The sequence below is a fragment of the Struthio camelus genome, chromosome 6 (assembly GCF_040807025.1).
Source record: "Struthio camelus isolate bStrCam1 chromosome 6, bStrCam1.hap1, whole genome shotgun sequence".
Classification (NCBI taxonomy): Eukaryota; Metazoa; Chordata; class Aves; order Struthioniformes; family Struthionidae; genus Struthio; species Struthio camelus.
The window spans coordinates 33315329-33335122 of NC_090947.1; the positions used below are offsets into that span (position 1 = coordinate 33315329).

General features: G+C 42.1%; 2 protein-coding genes and 2 long non-coding RNA genes across 13 annotated transcripts in view; 2 read left to right on the plus strand and 2 right to left on the minus strand.

The window, feature by feature from the left end:
- The window catches only part of HSPBAP1 (HSPB1 associated protein 1), a 42594-nt gene extending 35397 nt beyond the window's left edge, over nt 1-7197 (minus strand). For 2 of the 8 annotated variants that reach the window (XM_068949050.1, XM_068949046.1), the window contains exons 1-3: nt 6924-7152; nt 2827-2971; nt 2201-2431 (exon numbers count right to left, since the gene is read on the minus strand). Coding sequence is in view for 2 of the 8 variants with exons in the window: in XM_068949043.1 (XP_068805144.1) it covers nt 6924-6960 (37 nt within the window). In the remaining 6 variants the exon portion in view is untranslated. Of the gene's footprint in view, nt 1-2200; nt 2432-2826; nt 3752-6923 lie in introns of all 8 variants that reach the window. The other 6 variants (XM_068949049.1, XM_068949047.1, XM_068949045.1 and 3 more) reach the window with 6 other exon arrangements.
- Nucleotides 7198-7235: 38 nt separating this feature from the next.
- Nucleotides 7236-19794, plus strand: part of SLC49A4 (solute carrier family 49 member 4) — a 73203-nt gene continuing 60644 nt past the window's right edge. For both annotated transcript variants that reach the window (XR_011141958.1, XM_068949060.1), the window contains exon 1: nt 7236-7688. Coding sequence is in view for 1 of the 2 variants with exons in the window: in XM_068949060.1 (XP_068805161.1) it covers nt 7307-7688 (382 nt within the window). In the remaining variant the exon portion in view is untranslated. The remainder of the gene's footprint in view (nt 7689-19794) is intronic.
- Nucleotides 10291-17076, minus strand: LOC138067665 (uncharacterized). Of its 2 annotated transcripts, XR_011141960.1 has the most exons (5): nt 16788-17076; nt 16627-16697; nt 14930-15071; nt 14202-14417; nt 10291-10647 (listed from the first exon to the last, which is right to left on the minus strand). It is a non-coding gene; the product is annotated as an uncharacterized lncRNA (long non-coding RNA). The 2 variants fall into 2 exon arrangements; XR_011141959.1 differs by lacking the exon at nt 10291-10647 and having other exon boundaries at nt 11938-14417; nt 16788-17073.
- LOC138067722 (uncharacterized) lies at nt 17451-18581 on the plus strand. The gene is made up of 3 exons (XR_011142100.1): nt 17451-17874; nt 17981-18039; nt 18512-18581. It is a non-coding gene; the product is annotated as an uncharacterized lncRNA (long non-coding RNA).

Sequence of the window (19794 nt, forward strand, 5' to 3'; positions counted from 1 at the left end):
AACAACAAAAGAATCGAAATCTCCTAAAAAATACTGTGTTTCCATATTGCAGTTAATAGTAAATAATACAACTGTGTCTTTTAAACTTGTTCCAGAAAGAGGTCACAATGGAAGTATAAATGACTTTGTTCGTTATTATAATATATACAATACACAGTATGGTTAATGACAAAGCAGAGTCCCTTAGAGGTAAAATTGTCAGGATGAAATTGTGCTTTAAAAGAAATAAAATAAGTATTCTTGACTGACATAAATTATTACATTGAAAGAAATTGGAAAGACTCTCCACGTACACCTCAGGAAAAGTTTCCAAAGCGCACAATAAATAAAGTAAACAATCAGGACATGAAATCTTGTGATTGCCATTATTATTATTACAGGAATAGTAAGCAAAAAAGCACGGCTAATATTTATTACGTTTCTTTATACTGTTCTATTTCCTTCAGCATGGGTAAAGCAAGCAGATGTCAGCCTAACCTTTGTTTCAAGTTGCCATTTTCCTTTCTGGTCTCATACAACAACACACTGACAATGCACCTGTTGCCAGCAATGAAAGGGAAATTTGTCTGTGAGAAACCATTTTCAGTGTTTTCTTTTGACTCTCATGTTTTGGGGGTTCATATAAAGAATTCAAAACCATGCTTTAATGTAATGTAGGGCTAAGGACATATTTGACTTAACATAGCTCACTAAAACATGAACCACCAGGTTCTTCTGATTTAATTTTCAATCTTAATCATTTCCCTAGCATTAGTTCTGTTTCTTAATATAAATATGAAACACAAAAAAACCTGTTTTTACTGAAAAGGCACAGCCATGTTATGCAGTAGTTTATCTTTCTCAACTTTATAATACACGCTGCAGTTAGTGGTGTCAACTTATCTTTATCATCTTCCCGCCAGAGACTTTCTTTCGCTTCTTTTTCAAATAACAACCATCTATAAAGTTTCTTTATCTGTAAAAACCAATAGCTAAATACTATCTTCAACAAAAAGATCAAGGACTCTTTAGGCCCAAATCTCCACTCAGATGTGCATGGAACTCCTGCTCTGATCGGTTGCACTCACTTTTCTGAAGACTGAAGGTGACCTTTAATTTTCGAAGCAACTATGACAGTGCTGCTGATTTGAAATCTGGAAGTTTCCTGTGATATGCAAAATATTCCAAAATTCAGTATTTTTCAACCTATTACCATGCGCAGAAAAGTCCTTTCGCTAGATGAGTTTTGAAATCTTCAGATTCCTCTCAAATACTAATGTCACTGTGTCAACTACTGACTAATCCAAGCTTAGTGTTAAGAGGCAGTAACTGTTCCTCTATTTCCAGTCTTTAAATGCACATTTTACAGATACATTATAATTAGAAATGAAAGATAACCCCGTGGACATTAGGAATACAATGAAATCGCAAAAGGCTGAATTTGCTCTTCTATACTAAGGCATCCAAATCGCCATACTACGGCTCTTGCTGAAATACTCTAATAGAAATCAAAAACTCCTGCTACCTTATCTATTCCCAAGTCTCACTGTATCAGTGACCACAAAACACAGAATAATTTAATCTTAAATCATATATGCCTCAATTCAGCAAAGTACAGGCAGAGAAATATTTTCAATTTAGTTTCTTCTTTCTACACAGAACTACCTTCAAAAGAAAGTCACATTTCCAAATAGACAGACAAGATTTTGTAAACATGATGTCTTCCATACCGATCTGATCCTAAACAGCTACTCACAACAATTAGGTCTTTAGTAGACTCTGTTTTGTGAGCGCGCAGCATACCTACTGTATGACAGACAAGCGTGACTAGCCAGACCAATACAATTTTCCATATACAAACTCCCTAATGCCTAGATCATTACATTAACAGAGCATTACTGCTTCTATTTTCCTTTCCTTTTGACAGGAGGATTTTTCAACGCAAGCAAGTACTGTAATACCTTTTTCTTCCTGCAGTACAAGGGAATCACTCTAAATGACTTTAGAGCTAGAGGTCTATCTACCTCTCAATAAAAGAGAAAGGTGAGAAAGGTGCTGAAAGGGACAGGAGACACAGATTGGAAGATGCCCCAAACAAGACAAGCCCAAAACAAAGCAGATCCTGGACAACCTGTTCCTAAATAACTAAAAGGAAGGAGATATCAAAGCTAGAGGAGGGAAAAATGGGTTTCTCTCATAGGCTCACATCTCACAGGCTCACCTTCAAAGGTGAAAACGTTGAGTGCAGAGGGTATAAAGAGAACCAAGAAGTCTTCATCCTCATAGGTAAACTCAGGAAGTGTGGGTTAGATGAGTGGGCAGTGAGGTGGATTGAGAACTGGCTCAGAGGGTTGTGGTCAGTGGTGCAGAGTCTAGTTGGAGGCCTGGAGCTAGCGGTGTCCCCCAGGGGTCAGTCCTGGGTCCAGTCTTGTTCAACGTATTCATCGATGACCTGGAGGAAGGCACAGAGTGCACCCTCAGCATGTTTGCTGATGAGACTAAACTGGGAGGAGTGGCTGACACACCAGAAGGCTGTGCTGCCATTCCGAGGGACCTGGACAGGCTGGAGAGGTGGGTGGAGAGGAACCTCCTGAAGCTCAACAAAGGCAAAGGCAGGGTCCTGCACCTAGGGAGGAATAACCCCATGCATACAGGCTGGGGGTTGACCTGCTGGAAAGCAGCTCTGCAGCGAAGGACCTGGGTGTCCTGGGGGACAACAAGTTGACCATGAGCCAGCAATGTGCCCCTGTGGAGGCCAATGGTCTCCTGGGGTGCATTAGGCAGAGTGTTGCCAGCAGGTGGAGGGAGGTGATCCTGCCCCTCTACTCAGCCCTGGGGAGGCCTCACCTGGAGTACTGTGTCCACTTCTGGGCTCCCCAGTACAAGAGAGACATGGCACTACTGGAGAGTCCAGCGGAGGGCTACAAAGATGATGAGGGGACTGGAGCATCTCTCCTCTGAAGAAAGGCTGCGAGAGCTGGGCCTGTTCAGCCTGCAGAAGAGAAGACTGAGAGGCGATCTCATAACTGTTTACAAGTATCTGAAGGAGGGGGGGTGTCGAGAGGATGGGGCCAATCTCTTCTCTGTGGTGCCAAGTGACAGGACAAGAGGCAACAGGCAGAAACTGAACCACGGGAAGTTCCATCTGAACCTGAGAAAAAACTTCTTCACTGTGAGGGTGACAGAGCACTGGCACAGGTTGCCCAGAGAGGTGGTGGAGTCTCCTTCCCTGGAGATATTCAAAACCCGCCTGGATGCGATCCTGGGAAATATGCTCTAGAGGACTTCGCTTGAGCAGGGAGGTTGGACTAGATGATCTCCAGAGGTCCCTTCCAACCTAAACCATTCTGTGATTCTGTGTGATTCTGAAGCGGAAGCACCGCATCTCCCTGCAACACTCCTGCTGCTTATGGGAACTCTGAAATTATATTGTTCCAACTCAAGCTAAAGTCCTAGAAGTCGAGAGAAAACACTGGAAAACAGGCTTCTTTTGGAGGCTGGAGGGAATATTCAAATTTGTCCAAATGCCACTTCTGAACTTTTGAATGAATTTGGGGTCTTGCCAATTTTTGTGCCAAAATGCTTCCAGCCTCTGTAGGGTAAGCAATCAACTCCCACTTGTTCAACTGGAAGATAAGAGTGGAAGCCAGAGAGCACCCATGAGAGAGACTGTACCCATGATATGAGGAGTTGTTTGGAGAGAGGCATCAGAAAAACACAGATGCCCAGATTTCTCTCATTTCTCTGAAGAAAGTCACCTAAAGAGCATAATCTGTTAAGAAAAGAGATGACTGTAGTTAGCAAATGGCACTTCTTAATACACTAGGAACTGGGAGTTCTACCACGGGGAGGAGAGGAGTTCTTTCTTATATTCTCAATTCAACTATGGTGTGTTTTAGCACACCATGGTGTGCTAAAACACACCAACTAACACACCAACTATGGTGTGTTATGGTGTGTATTGGTGTGTTTTAGCCAAGCTAGGCTCTCCAGAAGCCTCTGAGTTATAACAAACCTGTCAAAACTTTCAGTTTGTCTCAATAAGCAAGGCTTAAAACAGCACAGTCTAGGCAGCAACTCATAAATGGATCAGCCAGGCCTGCCTCAGGGATAGGAGGAGCACTTGGCAGCAATAACAGCTTCAGCCATATAATTTTTATCCATCAGCGTTAATCTATCACAGCTTAAGGCCATCACTTCTCCTTGTATGAATTCCAGAGGGTCCTGAGTTGGACAAATGCAGATATGCAGGAATACAGAGATTTCATGTGACTGACAGATGGAAGGGCTTTCATATCACAATTTTGGATCTAGGTGCCTTAAGTCCACGCAAGTCCTGTTGCAGGCATTAAGGTTCTGGGCCAGGAGTCAACATAATATATATTCAAGCAATTGGAAAAGTTAACTTCATCTGATAATATTCAAATCTCTTTAGCTACATTATAATGAGGTTAAAGCAAGAAAAGATTTCCCCACCCCAAATATTACAAATGTCAGTAACGAGAACAGTAAAAATGTCACCGCACGGAGAAAAGAGTGAAATTAGCATATTTAGAGAAGTATTATTCCCATGAGTGAAATAATGCAATCAGCTAGCTGCAAGATAAAGCTAATTTGGTTTCCAACAGTTTATCAACAATGCACTGCTCCTTTACATTAACAAATTTAAATGGTACCACATCCTGCAAACAAGAATAATTCACACAGAATATTACACTGTGTTAATTAAATAGCTGGAATAGAAAAGGTCAGGCCACGACTGAAAGATCTGCATATGGGTTGTGAAGCTACGAAAAAAGCTGGAGTGATTTAAAGCGAAGCAATTAAAATAAATTATTTAAACGATGATTAACTCCATAGTAAATAAACCTAGATTTACTCGTGTATTTTAACACTTTATTTCTTTGGTTGTTGTTTTTCATAAAATCCTTTCTTGCTGACCTACAGGAGAGTCAAAATATCTTTAAAACTGTCAGATGAAGAGGTAGTTTGGAGAAGTTATCGAAGAGTTGTTCTGCTCACATTAAAGTTTTAATTTTAATATGCAGGTAATAGAGGTAAGTTGTGTAGTTACCTATTAAGTAACGGAAAAATACCCTTGCATAATTTCTGTATTGTTTTTGTGCTACCGGAATAATCAAGAAACACCTAGAATTGCTACAGTTAATTGAAAGAGGCTCAGAAAAAAATATTTTTCCACTTTGTTTACTTTTGCAAATGACAGCACTTCGTCTTTCATACAATGCCACTGAATCAACTAAATTATAGCAGTTACATAGCCATGTGAAATTGAAAAAACATTTTGGCGTGGAGTAAACTACACTGAGGCGCTAATGTATAAGAAAGACCTAGCAAAACGGGGAACTAATCTTACTTGGAGCCCCAAAGCACTACTGGAATACACGTCACTCACGATCAAGCCTGAATCTGATCCAATATTTTTCTTTTATTTTATTTTTGTCACAAGTGCAAGCTCATAGTTTAGTTTGTTGCTATCTGTATGTCGCTATCTGAACGTCTGTATGTTATTTAATTGTACAAGAATTGTACTTCATTTCCCTGAGGAGCTGAAGAAATCTTCATTTGCTTTTTGATCACATTTCTGATTATTTCACTTAACATAAATTTCCGTTTTCCACCTCCGGAGCTTGCAACTCCTAATTCGCACCTCACCCTTGCAGAGCCGTGTAGGCTGGCAACGCCAGTATGTCTTTTCTGGGGGAATTTAACCGGAGCGTGTGGTTTTGGCTGCAAAACTGTGGGTTCGGTGAACTGCACGGGCGAACTGCATTCACGTGCTGCCGAAGGTATCAACCCAGAGTTACAGCACCAACACCGGACCTGCAACCAGCCCTGGGGGACGGCGCTGTTCAGCGCCTCCCAGCCAAGCACAGGGCCCTTCGCCAAACTCGTTTCCAGCCTCCGTGACAGAACTCCAGCGCAAGCCAAACCCAAGTCAAGTAATTTTTTTCAGGGAAGATGGAGCACACGAGCTATTAATTTTATGACAAGTGCAGATGGTGGATATACAGATACTCACGCAACATAACGAAACGAATACATACTTCCACCTATTTAAAAAACGTTTCCTAACGAGCCGAGCGCAGCCCACGTGACGGTATACCCGTCTGAATTCTTTTCAAAATCGATTTGAGCACAGACTGTAACTGAATCCTACTTTTTTTTTTTTTTTTTGGGGGGGGGGGGGGGGGGGGAAGGTTCCAGTTCGGATCCTAACTGATTTGTAACCTGCCCCATCACGAAAACACGTCTGGCAGCTGCGAGGTGAAGAGACAGCGCTGGGGCGCACCGCAGCCACCCCGGGCCGTTTGTAGGTGTTTGGAGGCACTACTGGAAAACGAGCTCGCACCTAATCTTAATAAGCAAAAAAATATATATATAAAATATATTCTATAAATATATTATTATATTATTTATCTTATTATATTTTATATATAGTGTTTATATATAAATATATATAAATATATGAATATAAATATATATTATATATTTAAAATATATAATAAAATAAATTTATAAACATTATATATTCATAAATATATATATATAAATATATAAAAATAAAATATCTCTATATGCAAAACATTAATCTATCTCTATCTATCTATATACCTCTATCAGGGGGAAGTTTTGTGGCAGTATTTCACCGCATAAAAATATCATTTAAAAAAAAAAAAGGCATCAAAGTTGGCTGCAGGGCCAACCTGCTGCCCCACGGCAGCAGACGCGCCCGGCTAACCGGCCCTGCGCCGCACAGCCCCCTTGCTGCCCCCGCTCTGGTTTTTCCCCCTCCGCCATCCCTCCAACGCCGCGGCGAGCCAGCCAGGCCCGCCGGGGCCCTGCGGGGCCCGCGCCGCGGCAGCCCCCGCGGAGGCCGGGCCGGGCCGGGCCCGCCACCCCGCGGACGGCCGAGGGGCACCTACCCGGCGCGGGCGCATGGCGGGCCGCCGCGCCGGCCATGCTGGTGGTGGTGGTGGTGGTGGTGCGCGGCGGCGGCTCCGGCCGGCTCGCCTCGGCGCCGCCCCCGCGGAGGGAGGGAGGGAGGGAGGGAAGGAAAGAAGCGGATCCCGCCACAGCCGCCTTCCCCGCCGGCAGCGGGCGGCGGAGCGCGGCTCCTTCCTCCCCGGCGCCGCGTCCCTCCTCCCCTTCGCCGGCGGAGGAAGGAGGCGGCCGCCGGCTCTGCCCGACCGCGCATGCGGCTGTGCCGGGCCGGGCCGGGCCGGGGCAGCGCCGGGGCAGCGCCGCCGCGCTCGGGGCGTCAAGCGCGGCCGTCCCTTCCGCCGCGGCGCGCCCCGCCGCCCCGCAGATGGGCTTAGGCTGGAGCAGCGCCGAGGAGCGGCAGCCCCTGCTGCCGCCGGCCCCGCCGCAGCGGCGGCCGCAGCAGCCGCGACGGGCGGCGGCGGCGGCGGCGCGGGGGGCCCCGGCGGCGGTGGCGGTGCCGGTGGCGGTGCCGGTGCGGCGGCTGGCGCCGGCGGCGGGCCGCGTCTACGGGCGGCGGTGGCTGGTGCTGCTGCTCTTCTCGGTGCTGGGCTTCGCGCAGGGCCTGGTGTGGAACAGCTGGGGGCCCATCCAGAACTCGGCCCGGCTGGCCTTCGGCTTCAGCGGCTGGGACATCGCCCTGCTCGTCTTCTGGGGGCCCATCGGCTTCGTGCCCTGCTTCTTCTTCATGTGGCTCATGGACAAGAAGGGTGAGGAGGGCCGGGGGCCGCCGGGGCGGCGTGGTGGGGTGTCGGTGTCGCGTGGTGGGGTGCCAGCGGTGTCGGTGTCACGCGGTGTCACCATAACGCGATCGGAGGCGAGAAGCCCCCACCGCGCGATGGCCTCTGGTCTGGCGCGGTGGCTTCCGTCTACCTTTCTAAGGTCTAGAGATCTGAAAAGAGGGTGACTAACGCTTTAAGGCCTCGCGACCGCTGTTTTGAGCGCCTCGTTGAAGCAGATGCGTAGCTGAGGCCGTGCGCAAGGAAGGGACTTTATTACTGAAACGAAGAGGAGTTAACGGAGTTTGGCCTCGTGACTGAGGCGTGAGGCCACGGGAGATCTGCTTCCTTCTGGCACTTCCATGTGGGCATCTGTCCTGGACGCGATTGTGTTAACAGCGTTGAGTCTTTTGTTAATCAGTTGTGGGGCAAACATTCGTGTTGATGTTTGGATCAAGTAGTGTCAGTGTTCGGGGTGACTACTGCATCCGGAAAAAACATTCAGTTTTTAAAAATGGACTGGGCAGCGAGTTGGTGGTTTGTTTTTCACTTGTGTGCTATGATGTTGCAAAAACGGCAAACATAAACCCAGAAGTCGTACTCTGGGTTTTTCAGAAGGCAAGAGGGAGAATTTCCTAATTTACGTTCAGGTCAGTACATTTTCGTAGCCTACTTCTGGAAACGGCGATTGTGGCCGGAGAACTTGGCTGAGGCTTGTTAGGTTCGTGAGCGGTCACCCTGGGGACTGCGCCTGTGACACAAGGTATGTTTGTTTACAGGTTTCGGCTTTTGGGCCTAAATCCACAAGAAGTGTTTGGTCTTCTAACTTCTGTTTAAACAGGCCTCTAAACAGAAGATAGGAGCCTAAATACTCTCATGGATCTTGGTGTTAAGTGCTACGTTTTCCATTTATTTAGGAATTAATAACTCCTTTATGCAGAGTAAAAGGGGGAAAGTGAAGGAAGGCAGGAAGAAAAGTTATCGCTTAAAAGGCATATGTTTTGAAGCCGTGCAATTACTTTTCCTACAACTGAAGAGATATTGGGGGAATAAAACCTATCAGGCTGAAAATGTGTTCTCCAAATGACTCCATGGTGGCTGCAGAGCTGGTCTGCTTTCAAGCAATTTAGACTTAAGTAAACAATTTCTGTCTAGACTGTTGTATAATAGTCCTGTTAATTATCTTAAAATTAAAAAGTAAATTATAACTTTGGTTGTTTTGTTTTGCACAGTGTGGGCAATGACTCTGTTCATGTTACAAAGGAAATAATACTAATTTTGAGCCTGTGCTTGTAGAACTAAGTCTGCACTTTTGTTTCTTCGTTTCATATGAAGTCGATTCTGAGTTGTGCAACGCATTGTAGAAGAAAATACTGAGAAGCTCCTTTGTGGAGGAAGAAACATGACTGGTTTATTGTTTCTGTAATGTGATGAGTATTGTCATTCGTGGCTATCTTAAACTCATGGGTAGCTTGTTTTGGATGATTCCCTTAGAGAAGCTGATGCTCCTTATTTTGTTAGTGAGTAGAGGAGGAGTCCTGCCACTTCCTGTCCTGTGAAGCAGAAAAAGCCTTCCACTGTTGCACAATGGTCTTGTGGTGCACATTTCCACAGATGTTTGGAGGCACGTTGGGGAGAAGGTATCTGCTCTTCGGAGCACACATGCCCTGGGAGGAGCGTGACTCTGATTCTTTGAAGCTGTTAGTGTGGTTGGGTGCGACCTTGCAAGATCAGTATTTCACTTGCTTGGGGAAATAAATGCTTGCAGTTGTGTTGAATTTATTCTCTGTACCAAAGGTATGGAGAAACTGCACAATTTCTTCTCCTTTATTCATCTGTCGTTGGAGTTAGCTCATAAAGAAACTGTCACGGGGAAAAAAAAGTATTTGTGAAGCGTCAACATCTCAAACCTGAGAGGTATCAGAAGTATGATCCTGCAGATGATGCATGTCAGAATTTGAGAGAGGAGATTCTGCTTTTAGATAGTCTTATATTTTTACAGTTAAATGATGTATATCCAACGGGTATTGATACATAGCTGCCTGTTGTCAGTTAAGTCTGATTTTGTGTTATGATACTGAGTCCAAAAGTATGTGCGTTTTTGTTTTTTAGCTGTTCATTGCAGCATATAGCTTGAAACGTAAATCCTTCTCTGTACCAAATTTCGGTTGTATCAACTGCGTGCCGGCTCATGTGCTGCTTACAGATGTTCACTTTTTTTTTTTCTTTTAATGAAACGCTTTTATGAAATTGAAAAGCTGAATATTCAGGAATAGGCACTTGAACAAATCGACTGCTCGGGTTATAAGAAGCATTACAGGTTATAAGAAGGCAGCTCTGACTGCTTGATTCAGTTGCAACACAGTTTATCAGAGAAGCATGGTGACCTCAGAGAAGAGAGGATACGAGTGTTTATTTTTAGTAAACAATGTGCTAAATAAGCCACAATTAGCTGATCCTCAGTTCTGTATATAAAGGATCCAGGATTTTGAAATTACACCTTTTCGTTTTCTCACCTAGAATGGTTTCTTTGCTTTTGTGACCTTTCCCGTCCTTGCCTGTCAAACCTATTTCCTGGAATTTTTGCAGATACCTGTTTGGAGTTGACACAGGTAACGTAGTTGGAGCCTGGGAGGAAAAGATTGTCCAGGAAGGATGTATGTGGTGTCAATGTTGAGTCCTTGGAGAATTCCTGGGGAAGATACTACATGCAGGCTTACCTCCCCCAAGGACTTCGTGGACCCGCGGAAGCTATTGGTGTCAGAAGCAGCATGAAAAATAGTCTTGGTTGGCTGGGCCCAGGTTCCTCTTGATCTGTAGTGATTTCCCAATTTTTATGAAATTGAGGGTGAATTTTCTTCAAGGAAATAGTGGTGATCTTCACAAGGCTGTATTTCTGGAAGATCTTGCTTCAAGCCCTGAGCGGTTTTGGTAAGAATAGGCGATCTTTCTGAAGGATGAAAACACAGCATTTGAAGAGTCTGTGAGGCACTGCAACAAACCTGGGTCTAGCTGGTGTTTCTATGGGGTATGTGAATTGAAAGATTATTTCTATGTTTACTGAGCTCACATTGTTCTTAAAAATATGTTATGTTTATCAAGGGTCACTTAACACAACTGGAAATCCTTCCTCTTTGGGGAATGAACCTGTCCCCGTTCTTGCCTCCCTCCTTCCTCTGGCTGAAGGTATACTTTTACCAGTGTATTTGTTTTCCCTTGAGGGAATGGGGGGGGCTTTCCAAACTCGGTTTACTGACCTGCCATCATAAAAATAGTGACAGCATCCCCAGTATTTCCTAGTCCTGGACAGTGCTGTGTGTTTGTTGAAACTGAGCAATCATGTTTGAGGAGGCATAATGTGCCATTTTGCCTCTTCAAAAGCGTTTGAAAACCCTTTTGTGTAGGTAGAATTAGAGATGTTTTCTTTGTTTTGATTGGTTTCTTGGTGAAGAAAGGTCAAAGGAAGGAGTGTGCAGTGGAGCACAGTGGAGTGTGTTATTTGGTGTATTTTATTTTAGCAATAAAATAAATGAGTCTCTTTTAAAAATAAATTATAATTATTTTTAAAATAATCTAATAATTATCTTTTAGAGATTCAGTAAGACTGAAATTAAATGGAAAACTTCCCTCTGACTTCAGTGAGCTATTAAATGGACCCTTGTTTACATGATTAAAATCGTCTACACTTTGTCACGTGATCTTTGAGTGTTTATGAATGTTTTGTGCTTTCAGTGTTGCATTTCATGGGAACTGTAAACATATACCTAAAGATCCGTTAGCTTGTTTATACGTCTAACTCCTACTGAAATAAACATAAATACTTTTATGGATCTGGTCCACTGACCTTTTTGTGAGTTAAGATTCCTAGCGACAGTGCAAGCTCTAGAAGCAATACATTGTGTCAATCTTCATTATGATCCCATATAATCAAGAGAAGGCAATGAAGAAAGAAATACTGTATGATAATTTACGTTAAACTAGTTGAATACAATAGTGGAGTTTTTACATTAACTTTTGGAGTACAGTGAGCCCAGTTTCATCTGGTATTGAGGTGGAAGAAATTTGACATATCGCTCATGAAAGTGAAATTTAATCTATTTATTGACCCTTTTTTGTAAAGTGATATACGCTTAAGTGGATTGTGTAAACGTTTCTAGTCACTTTATTTTACTAAAATTAAATTTACGTAGTAGTGTTATTCCAGTGATTAAATTACAATGTAGAGGAAAAAATTTCACTGATCACTTAGCTTTCATTTTTTAACTGAGATTGACGCATCTACTGAAATTGTGACTGTTTTTATTTGTACGAATAGCTATTCCTTTCCTGAATAGCACACTCTTGATTTCACTGCTCTATCTTGAATCATTTAACTTGTCAGAGCCTCATATTCCTTCTCAATAAAACGTTCGGTAGTTCTTTTCTCTTTCACAAGGGAATTGTGAAGTTAAATCCTTTAATGCAGTCTGACAAAATAGTCATGAATATTGAACGTATGAGTATTAAATTGTGCCTTACTAATATAATAATGCCTTAGTTACTATTCTGTGTACAAAATAAGCTACACCTGATGGACAGATAGACTTCTGTATAGCAGCTTTTATATTTCAAACTCTGAAGTTGTCAGTGTGTGCTGCAAGCGTGAGAACACTGACTGTGGTTTCTGGAGATGTTTGGACTACTTTAATTCGTGCCTAGGGTCACTGGGACAGGAAGAAAAAGACCTGAATTGATCTTGTTCTCCCCCTATATTAGATTTTCATCTAGGAAGGGTTTGTGAAATGTTTTTGGTTTTCTTTGAGAGATGTGAGATTATTTCAAAAGCCAGTGGAAACGTGAATGGTAACGTGAAGCCAACAATCAGGGAAAATTCTTTTTCTATTAGGTGTTTCCACGGCCCTTGGCACCTCAAGGCCCTTATCTGTCGTTCAGGCTCTCAGGCCAGGTGGTAGTAAATATAAATTGGACCATGTTGCTAGTAACTTAGAAAAATCGCAACAGGCCTAATTACTGATAAGTATCACTGTTGGTATAGATAGTGCCGCCATGGAAAATATTTCCCACTACAACAGTATACCAACTTTTTAATAGAATTATTCATATCACTCTAGTGTCCCAAGCCATCACAGAAGCGCACCTTTTTTTTGGTTAACGGGTGCCTAAGAATACACAAATCATTGGCCTTAAAAGTCTTAAGGGTTGTCATCTTGTGGCTAAGAAACATCGTCAGCTCCTGTTTGTTAGAAACAGACTTCACTTATCTTAGATGCATTACTGCAAGAGATAGGGCCGATGTTTCAGAATGACCTATTTGATAGTTCACAGGTCAAGTTCAAGCGTGAGCCTCAACTAAAGATTCCTTGGATAAGGTAGGTATAAGGTTGTAAGGCTTTAATGCAACTTGGGAAGATCGAGCTAAAAGGATTTACAGACTTTAACAATAAAAAGTATATTACAAACGTTAGAGTTTTGATGGGTTAGTACGTTCTACAGGAGAGAAATGCCTATGATTGCAGATATGAAAATGTGGGTAGAATTGCGAAGAGCCAATGAGAAAAGAGTCTTCTGGATCTTGACTGAAATATCCTCAGGTTAGGAAGAGTACTCTTCTCATGCGAAACTGGTTCTACTCAGTAGCATTCATGTTAATGGCAAAGGTCTTGTTAACGGCAAAGGTCTTGTTAACTACAACAGCAGCAGCAGAAGGCTCTTTTGGATTTAATGAAAGCTAGGTGTGAACTTCGTATTTTGGTAAAAGGAGGAAGACAATGCTCTGACTTATTTGAAGTGAAAGCTATATTTATTTGGTGCATAGGCAAGTGATTAGTGCATTTCAACCAAATGCAGAAGACGTTTGAAGGAAAATATCTTTTACTCCAGACTCTTCTCTTTCATCCTGTGAAAATATTCTACTGAATGCTATGAACAATACATATTTCATTGTCTCATAAGTGATACTGATCCAAACCTATCAAATTTTGTGAAAGGGATTAATTTTCCTAAACTAACAAATCTTGAAAGAGATGAGATGGAGAATTGCTTTTCACACAGAGAGATGAAAGAAGCAATTAAATAGCTGAATATAGGTAAATCCCTCTAGAGCAGATATTTGATCAGCTTGATTTAAAAAAAAAAAAAAAAAACGTATTTGATCAGTTAGCGTGTGTGTGTATAAACATGCTTTTCCTCTACACCATCAGAAGAAAGGAAGAAGGAAGACGGAAACAAACTTAGCATTTTTGCTTAATTGTATGTGTATATATAGCGGCTGCAGTGAAAGTCCACAGAGTATTTGCGTGGTTTGTAGGAGTGAGGACTCATTAGAGAATTGATTGGCCCACCCTCACTGGAGTCAGACATACTGCAAAAAAAAACCACTTCAGATGCACAGAGTGATTAGCAACATGGAGTGGCTTAATTAGGATCTGATGAGTTATATTAACTTGATGCCGCTATGATTCATCATTGTAGTACGAGCTTGATTGTTAGCAGCACTTCCCATACCTCCTGATGGGCCAGACTGATCCTTTCCACTCAGTCAGGGCTTTAGACACGATGTCCTCTTCTGCAGCCAGCTCCTTCTGTTAAAGATGGCATCACCCCCAAATGCTGCTTTGTACCATGTTTCCACAGATATTTCTCTTGAGGCTGCTACCGTTTGAGCAACTCCCACGCACATTTTCTTGCTTCTTTGCAGCTGTTGCAGTGGTGCTAGGACAACTGTTTAAAAGGTCACGCAGTGAAGAATATCAGGAAACTGCACAGGGTTTAAAATCACTTTTTCATGACAGAAAACAAAATCCTAACAGCATGTAGCTCACGTGAGAGTAGAAATGGCTGTTATCTGAGGACTCCTGCTGTGCTGCACTAAACATACATGTGCATAGAGCATCGGATATGTAATTTGCTATACCTTGATGTGGACAAATTGATAAACAGGGAAACCATTTACCGGTGTAAAATATAGTTACTTCTGTTATGCATCTGTGAACACTAGCGGTATTAAAGCATACAAGCATCCCAGAGCTGGGTCAGAACATAGCTCCAGCTAGGAGGATGTTAGGCCAATAGTAGCTCTTAGAAGCTCGCTACAGAGAGTATGCTAGTAGGGTAATAGTGTATCGATATTTCCCCTGTTAAATGCTCACATCTTTTTACTCCCCTTTATAACCCTCTCTTGCCCCAAATTCTGCCTAGCCCAAATGCTTTCTCTTCTCTATCTCCTGCCTCACCTGTGTGTCTCCTTGCTGTTGTGGCTTGCTTAGCTTGCGCTCCAGCTTCCCTCTGTCCTCTGTTCCTTGCGCTTGAGGAGCGGAAGAGACTAGGTTTGAGAAGCTCAAGGCAGGAAGAAGTGAGACCACGTGTGAGGAAGGCCTGTGGATAGATAGGAGGAGGTAGACAGAAGTAAAGGGATGAGGTACAGAATAGGAAAGGTAGTGGATATAAAACGGGAGGCATATAGGCAGAGATGAGATCTAGAGCTGGAGGGAAGGGAGTGGTGGGGTTAGAAAAGGTGGAGGAACAAGAGGAGTAGGAGGCAAGGAGAAAAGTGCACAAAACTTCTTTCGGAGAGAATGAGAGGCAGAAGTGTCATATGGGAACTTGCCTTAGGTTGTCAGCAGCAAACTAAGGGGGGGTGACGGGTGGCTTTACGTATCCTGGGTTGTCTATGCTGTATTTCGACCACAGACTGCAAAACATAGCTTTTCTGAACTGGCTTGAGAAGATCTCTTAAAACCAGAAGTTGGGAGGTCTCTTCACGCATAGTTTTTTGTCCTTTTTGCCTTTCCTTATCTTGAACGAGGTCCTAATATGTTCTATATTTGCAAAATCCAAATTCTGGACTTAACATGAGGCACTTACAGTGCCTCTGTAAAGTGGGAACTCCCTCTTGTCTGCGAGAACAATTTATTCAGCCAATCCTTTGCATCCTCTTCCCTTGAGGAGCTTCAGATATAGGCCATGCACAGCCTCCTCCCTGCTGCACTTCTGCGATGCCCTCAGATGCCCCAGATACGTGCCCATCACATCACAAAAATGCAAGTATTCCTTTTTGTGTGGTTTTTGATTTCGACAGATAATCTGGCCACATGATGGACATGTGAGCTGGCTGTATGAGTGTACATGGCCACTCTGGTAATTTCCTACTTCTGGAACAGGCAGTCAGAAAAACTCTGTGTAATTGGGGCAGATAATGTTAAATACCATTATGTTGTCTGCTGTCTTGCTACACTTTGAAAATACTTAAATCTTACCAATCTGATTCTTCTAGAAGTTTTTGACAGTTTGGTAACCATACTACACAAATGCAGCTGGTGTTACCTTTAATAAAATAAATGACAAATGTTAACTCAGTTGTTATTGAGCCTCCTCTTAGGTCTTTATTATGAAAGTAGCAAAGCACTTTGGAAAGTTGTATTGCATTAGTTTTGCTGGCTATACGTTTATGCTGTTCTTGTAACTTCTACCTATTAGTTTATAATTCCATTTTAAAAATAAATACAGAAGAAAAAAATAGATCAGATCTTGGCCTGTGAAAACTGAGTCCGTTTTCTTTAAAGAAGTCATATAATATTGCTTACTTTTCCTATCAGAAGAAACTAAGTATGCCCAAAGAAAGAACATTTTTCCTTGGTAATGTCAAACTAGCCCAGCTTTACTGACTTCTGACTGCCAATAACAGCATTACCACCTGCATAAACAAAGCAAATTGTATTAATTATTTTTGGTTGGTGTTTTCAAGAGTTAAAGTTTCATGTTATGTTGTAAAAGTGAAAAACACATCAAAAGTGAAAGCAAAAATGTTGATTATTTGTTAATGAAGTTCAGATATTTTCTCCTTTGCCAGTCTTGACCTGATGGGCTTTTCTGGTAAGGAATGTCCTTCTTAACTGGAAAGAAGCCATATAAAACAATAGTAACGACTTACTTTTTCAAAGCTGAAGTAGATGGTGCGTAGCACAGATCCCAAATTGGTTTTCTTCATTGTGAAAATTTAGTCTGAAATTTCAAACAAACAGTTTTGACTTAAAAAATCACTGCTGAGATTAGCACATGTAAATTTAACAAATGTGAAGTTTTGGTAATTACCTGTTAGAATATTTTTGCAAAATTTCTTGGAGAATGTTGTTTGCCTTTTCCCAGTGGGAGTCCAGTGCAACCTCAACTGAGTAGACTGAAGATGTTGCTGGTAGAAGTTTCTTTAAGAAATTTTTTAGTTATAATCATGGAGCAAGTGAACCGGTGGCTCACTTCACCTTTCTTTAACTGGTGACACTCAGAACCATTCCATCACTTCCTGTCACATTTTTATTTTTTAATGCTTCTCACAAGCATGTGCTTATTGTGTCTCTGTAGCCGTGCTGTAACTCTTAATTGTTTTGCAGAAGCTTACGATCAACGCTCCAGCTTCCTCAAAAGCTACAAATTTAGCTTTCTCATGCAGATTTGTAGTAGAGAAAGGTTTTGGGATTTTTCCTCTTTCTAAAGTTGGAGGTCAGTGTGACTCAACGGGAGGGAGTGATGTGTCTTGAAAGTGAGAGGTCTTCTGCTTTTTGCAAAGCCTGCTGGTGTTTTTCTGGAATACAATACCTAAAATACAACTACATTTAGAAATTCCTTTTTCTTTAATGTGGTTATTTTTGAAGAGCACCAGTCCTCTGAATGTTTGAGAAAGGCAGAGTTATTAAATGTTAATTGATTAACCACATGAGCTTCAAGAATTGATCAGGAGCCTTTAAAAATGTAATGGCTTTAACCCTTTAGGACAGTGTTAATGTGAACTGCAGCAGTAGTTCCGAAGGAACACTGAAAGTGTTCACACACGTGAAAGGTAAAAGCTTTACTCCAGTGGCCTTTCCTAAAAGTCAGAAGATATGCATGGATAATTCATTGACTGGACTCTTAACAGCTCTTTTTCCCTCGTAGTAAAAGGGAGAATCTTTGTACTTAGTGTCCCGCTTAGCATTTCCACTAGGTGGTATTTAGCGTCGCTGCCAGTCCTCGCTGCGTGGCTGCTTCTTGCTGCTCTGGTGTGGCGAAGCAAATGGCTCTGTATTTCCTGAAGTGAGGAATTTCACGCACCACTGGGTGGCGTGGGCAAGTACCACTAAGATAATGACAGAACCTCTTCCCTGACGGGTGTGCACACGAGAGATTTTCTCCTCCGTCACCACGGGTAAGGATCGGAAGTTAGTTGTATAGTAATTAAGCCTACTGTGCAATCAGAAGACCTTGAAACGAGTGGGAAGAGAAATGAAAAAGCTTTCTTCTCCCCTGTTCAGTTCTGGAAGGAGCTTGGGTTTTCAGAATTTGTCGGAAAATATAACAGTAAGAACTACAGGTAAGGCTTTTCATCTTGTACTTCCTCTGGACTTGTTAATGAGCATCCATGTTTTAATTTCAAAATAATTTAGAAAGTTTAGTCCTCCAACTCCACTTTATCAGCTACTTTTGTGGGTTGCTCTGTGTCTATGCGTGCGCACGCTCACACACTCTCACGCACTCTTTTATGGCCAAGTATCTTTACGTTATTTCTCAGTTTATAAAATGGCAGAGGCGGATTAAATGGTACGCCCAGATCTTTACATGTCAGTTAATATCTGGGTTGCGAGTAGAAACCAGATAGCTGAATTGAGGGAAGGAGGAGAAAGAAAGAACACCGTTTTGGGTATTTGTGTTCGCCTCACAGGTTTAGTAAGTGCTCAAATAGCTTTTTTTATTTTTTATTTTTTTAAATTGTATCCTGGCACTGCATTGACTCCGTTTGGCTAGCCTTTGTAATACTATTGGTGAGACCAGTGCCTGTTTCTTAGGTGCCTGCAGTCCGAATAAAGAAGGCCGAGGGGAAAATGGGGAAAGCGAAGCAGAAGTAACCTGCCCGGTTTCATAAGGTGTGTCAACAGAGGGGCCAGTCCCACTGCCCCAGGCTCCCTTCTCGCACAGGTCCTATGTAACAATTAAGACAGGTTCATTGCACTTGGATTAGCTGCAAAAAAAATGGAGGCTCTCTGTGGTAAAATGTATAGCATCACTAAACAGCTGAAGTAATTGGTCTCCTCTGAAGCTAAGGAACATGGGATTAAAAACAGAAGATAGAAAAGTACAGTTTAGTAAAGAGATTAAAAGTGATTCTAAAATAGGCTAATACCATTCAACTCGGTACTTTATCTGTCTTTTCAGGGAAGAAGTCAATTTCTGCATTGATAAATAGAATTTGCATTTGTAGAAACTTTCACTGCAAATTTTTAACTTGGATCTTTGCCATTTGTTTTTCCCTTGTTGGCATTAAACTATTAGGATGCTGCAAAATCTTTAGCTGACAGACGGAAGGAAATTCCAATACTTGTATACTATCTTTTTATATACCTAAAACCTCAGATTAAACCTCTTTGATTCTTAAAATCAGGAATACTTTATTTACAGTACCATAATTTTGAAGTGCTGCATAAAATCTGACGTTTAGAATTTAGACTTAGTATAGTCTGCCCCGACCGTGATAGGATCCCTGTTAATGGAGCTAACTGTGTAAGACACCATATAAGAACTTGGATCACTCAGTGTTACAACAGAGCTTACAGGAGTAGAGAGCTGGAGAATTAATCAATGCCTTTCTTGACATCTTCTCTTTAGAGATTATTTATATGGTTGCTTAATGTGCTGGGATAAGGTTAAAACAGAATGGGTCCACTGATTGCGTTATTACATAGTTTGACCTTGTTGATGCAAATGAGACAAAAGCAGCCTGCATTCTCTTGCCATGGTTATGGTATCTTGTTCTTCCTTACAACAGGTACATCTAGAGCCAGCTGAAAAATAATAACTTTAACATGCTTTAAAGAATGTTAAGGCAAAAAAACCCATGAAAAATGTCATAAAGCAAGAAAATAATTATTTACAATACAATTCAAAGGCAAACTATGTAATTAGAATGTAAATACATAAGTATCTTAGTTCCATAATATTGAGGATTCGGATAAAGATGCAGCAGGCTCAGGAATAGTGAGTTTGCTGTGTGGTTGTCATAATAATTGTGGACTGCATTACACTGAGCTTTGTTTCTCACAATGATCTTATCCTAGCATCTTCTAAATTATTT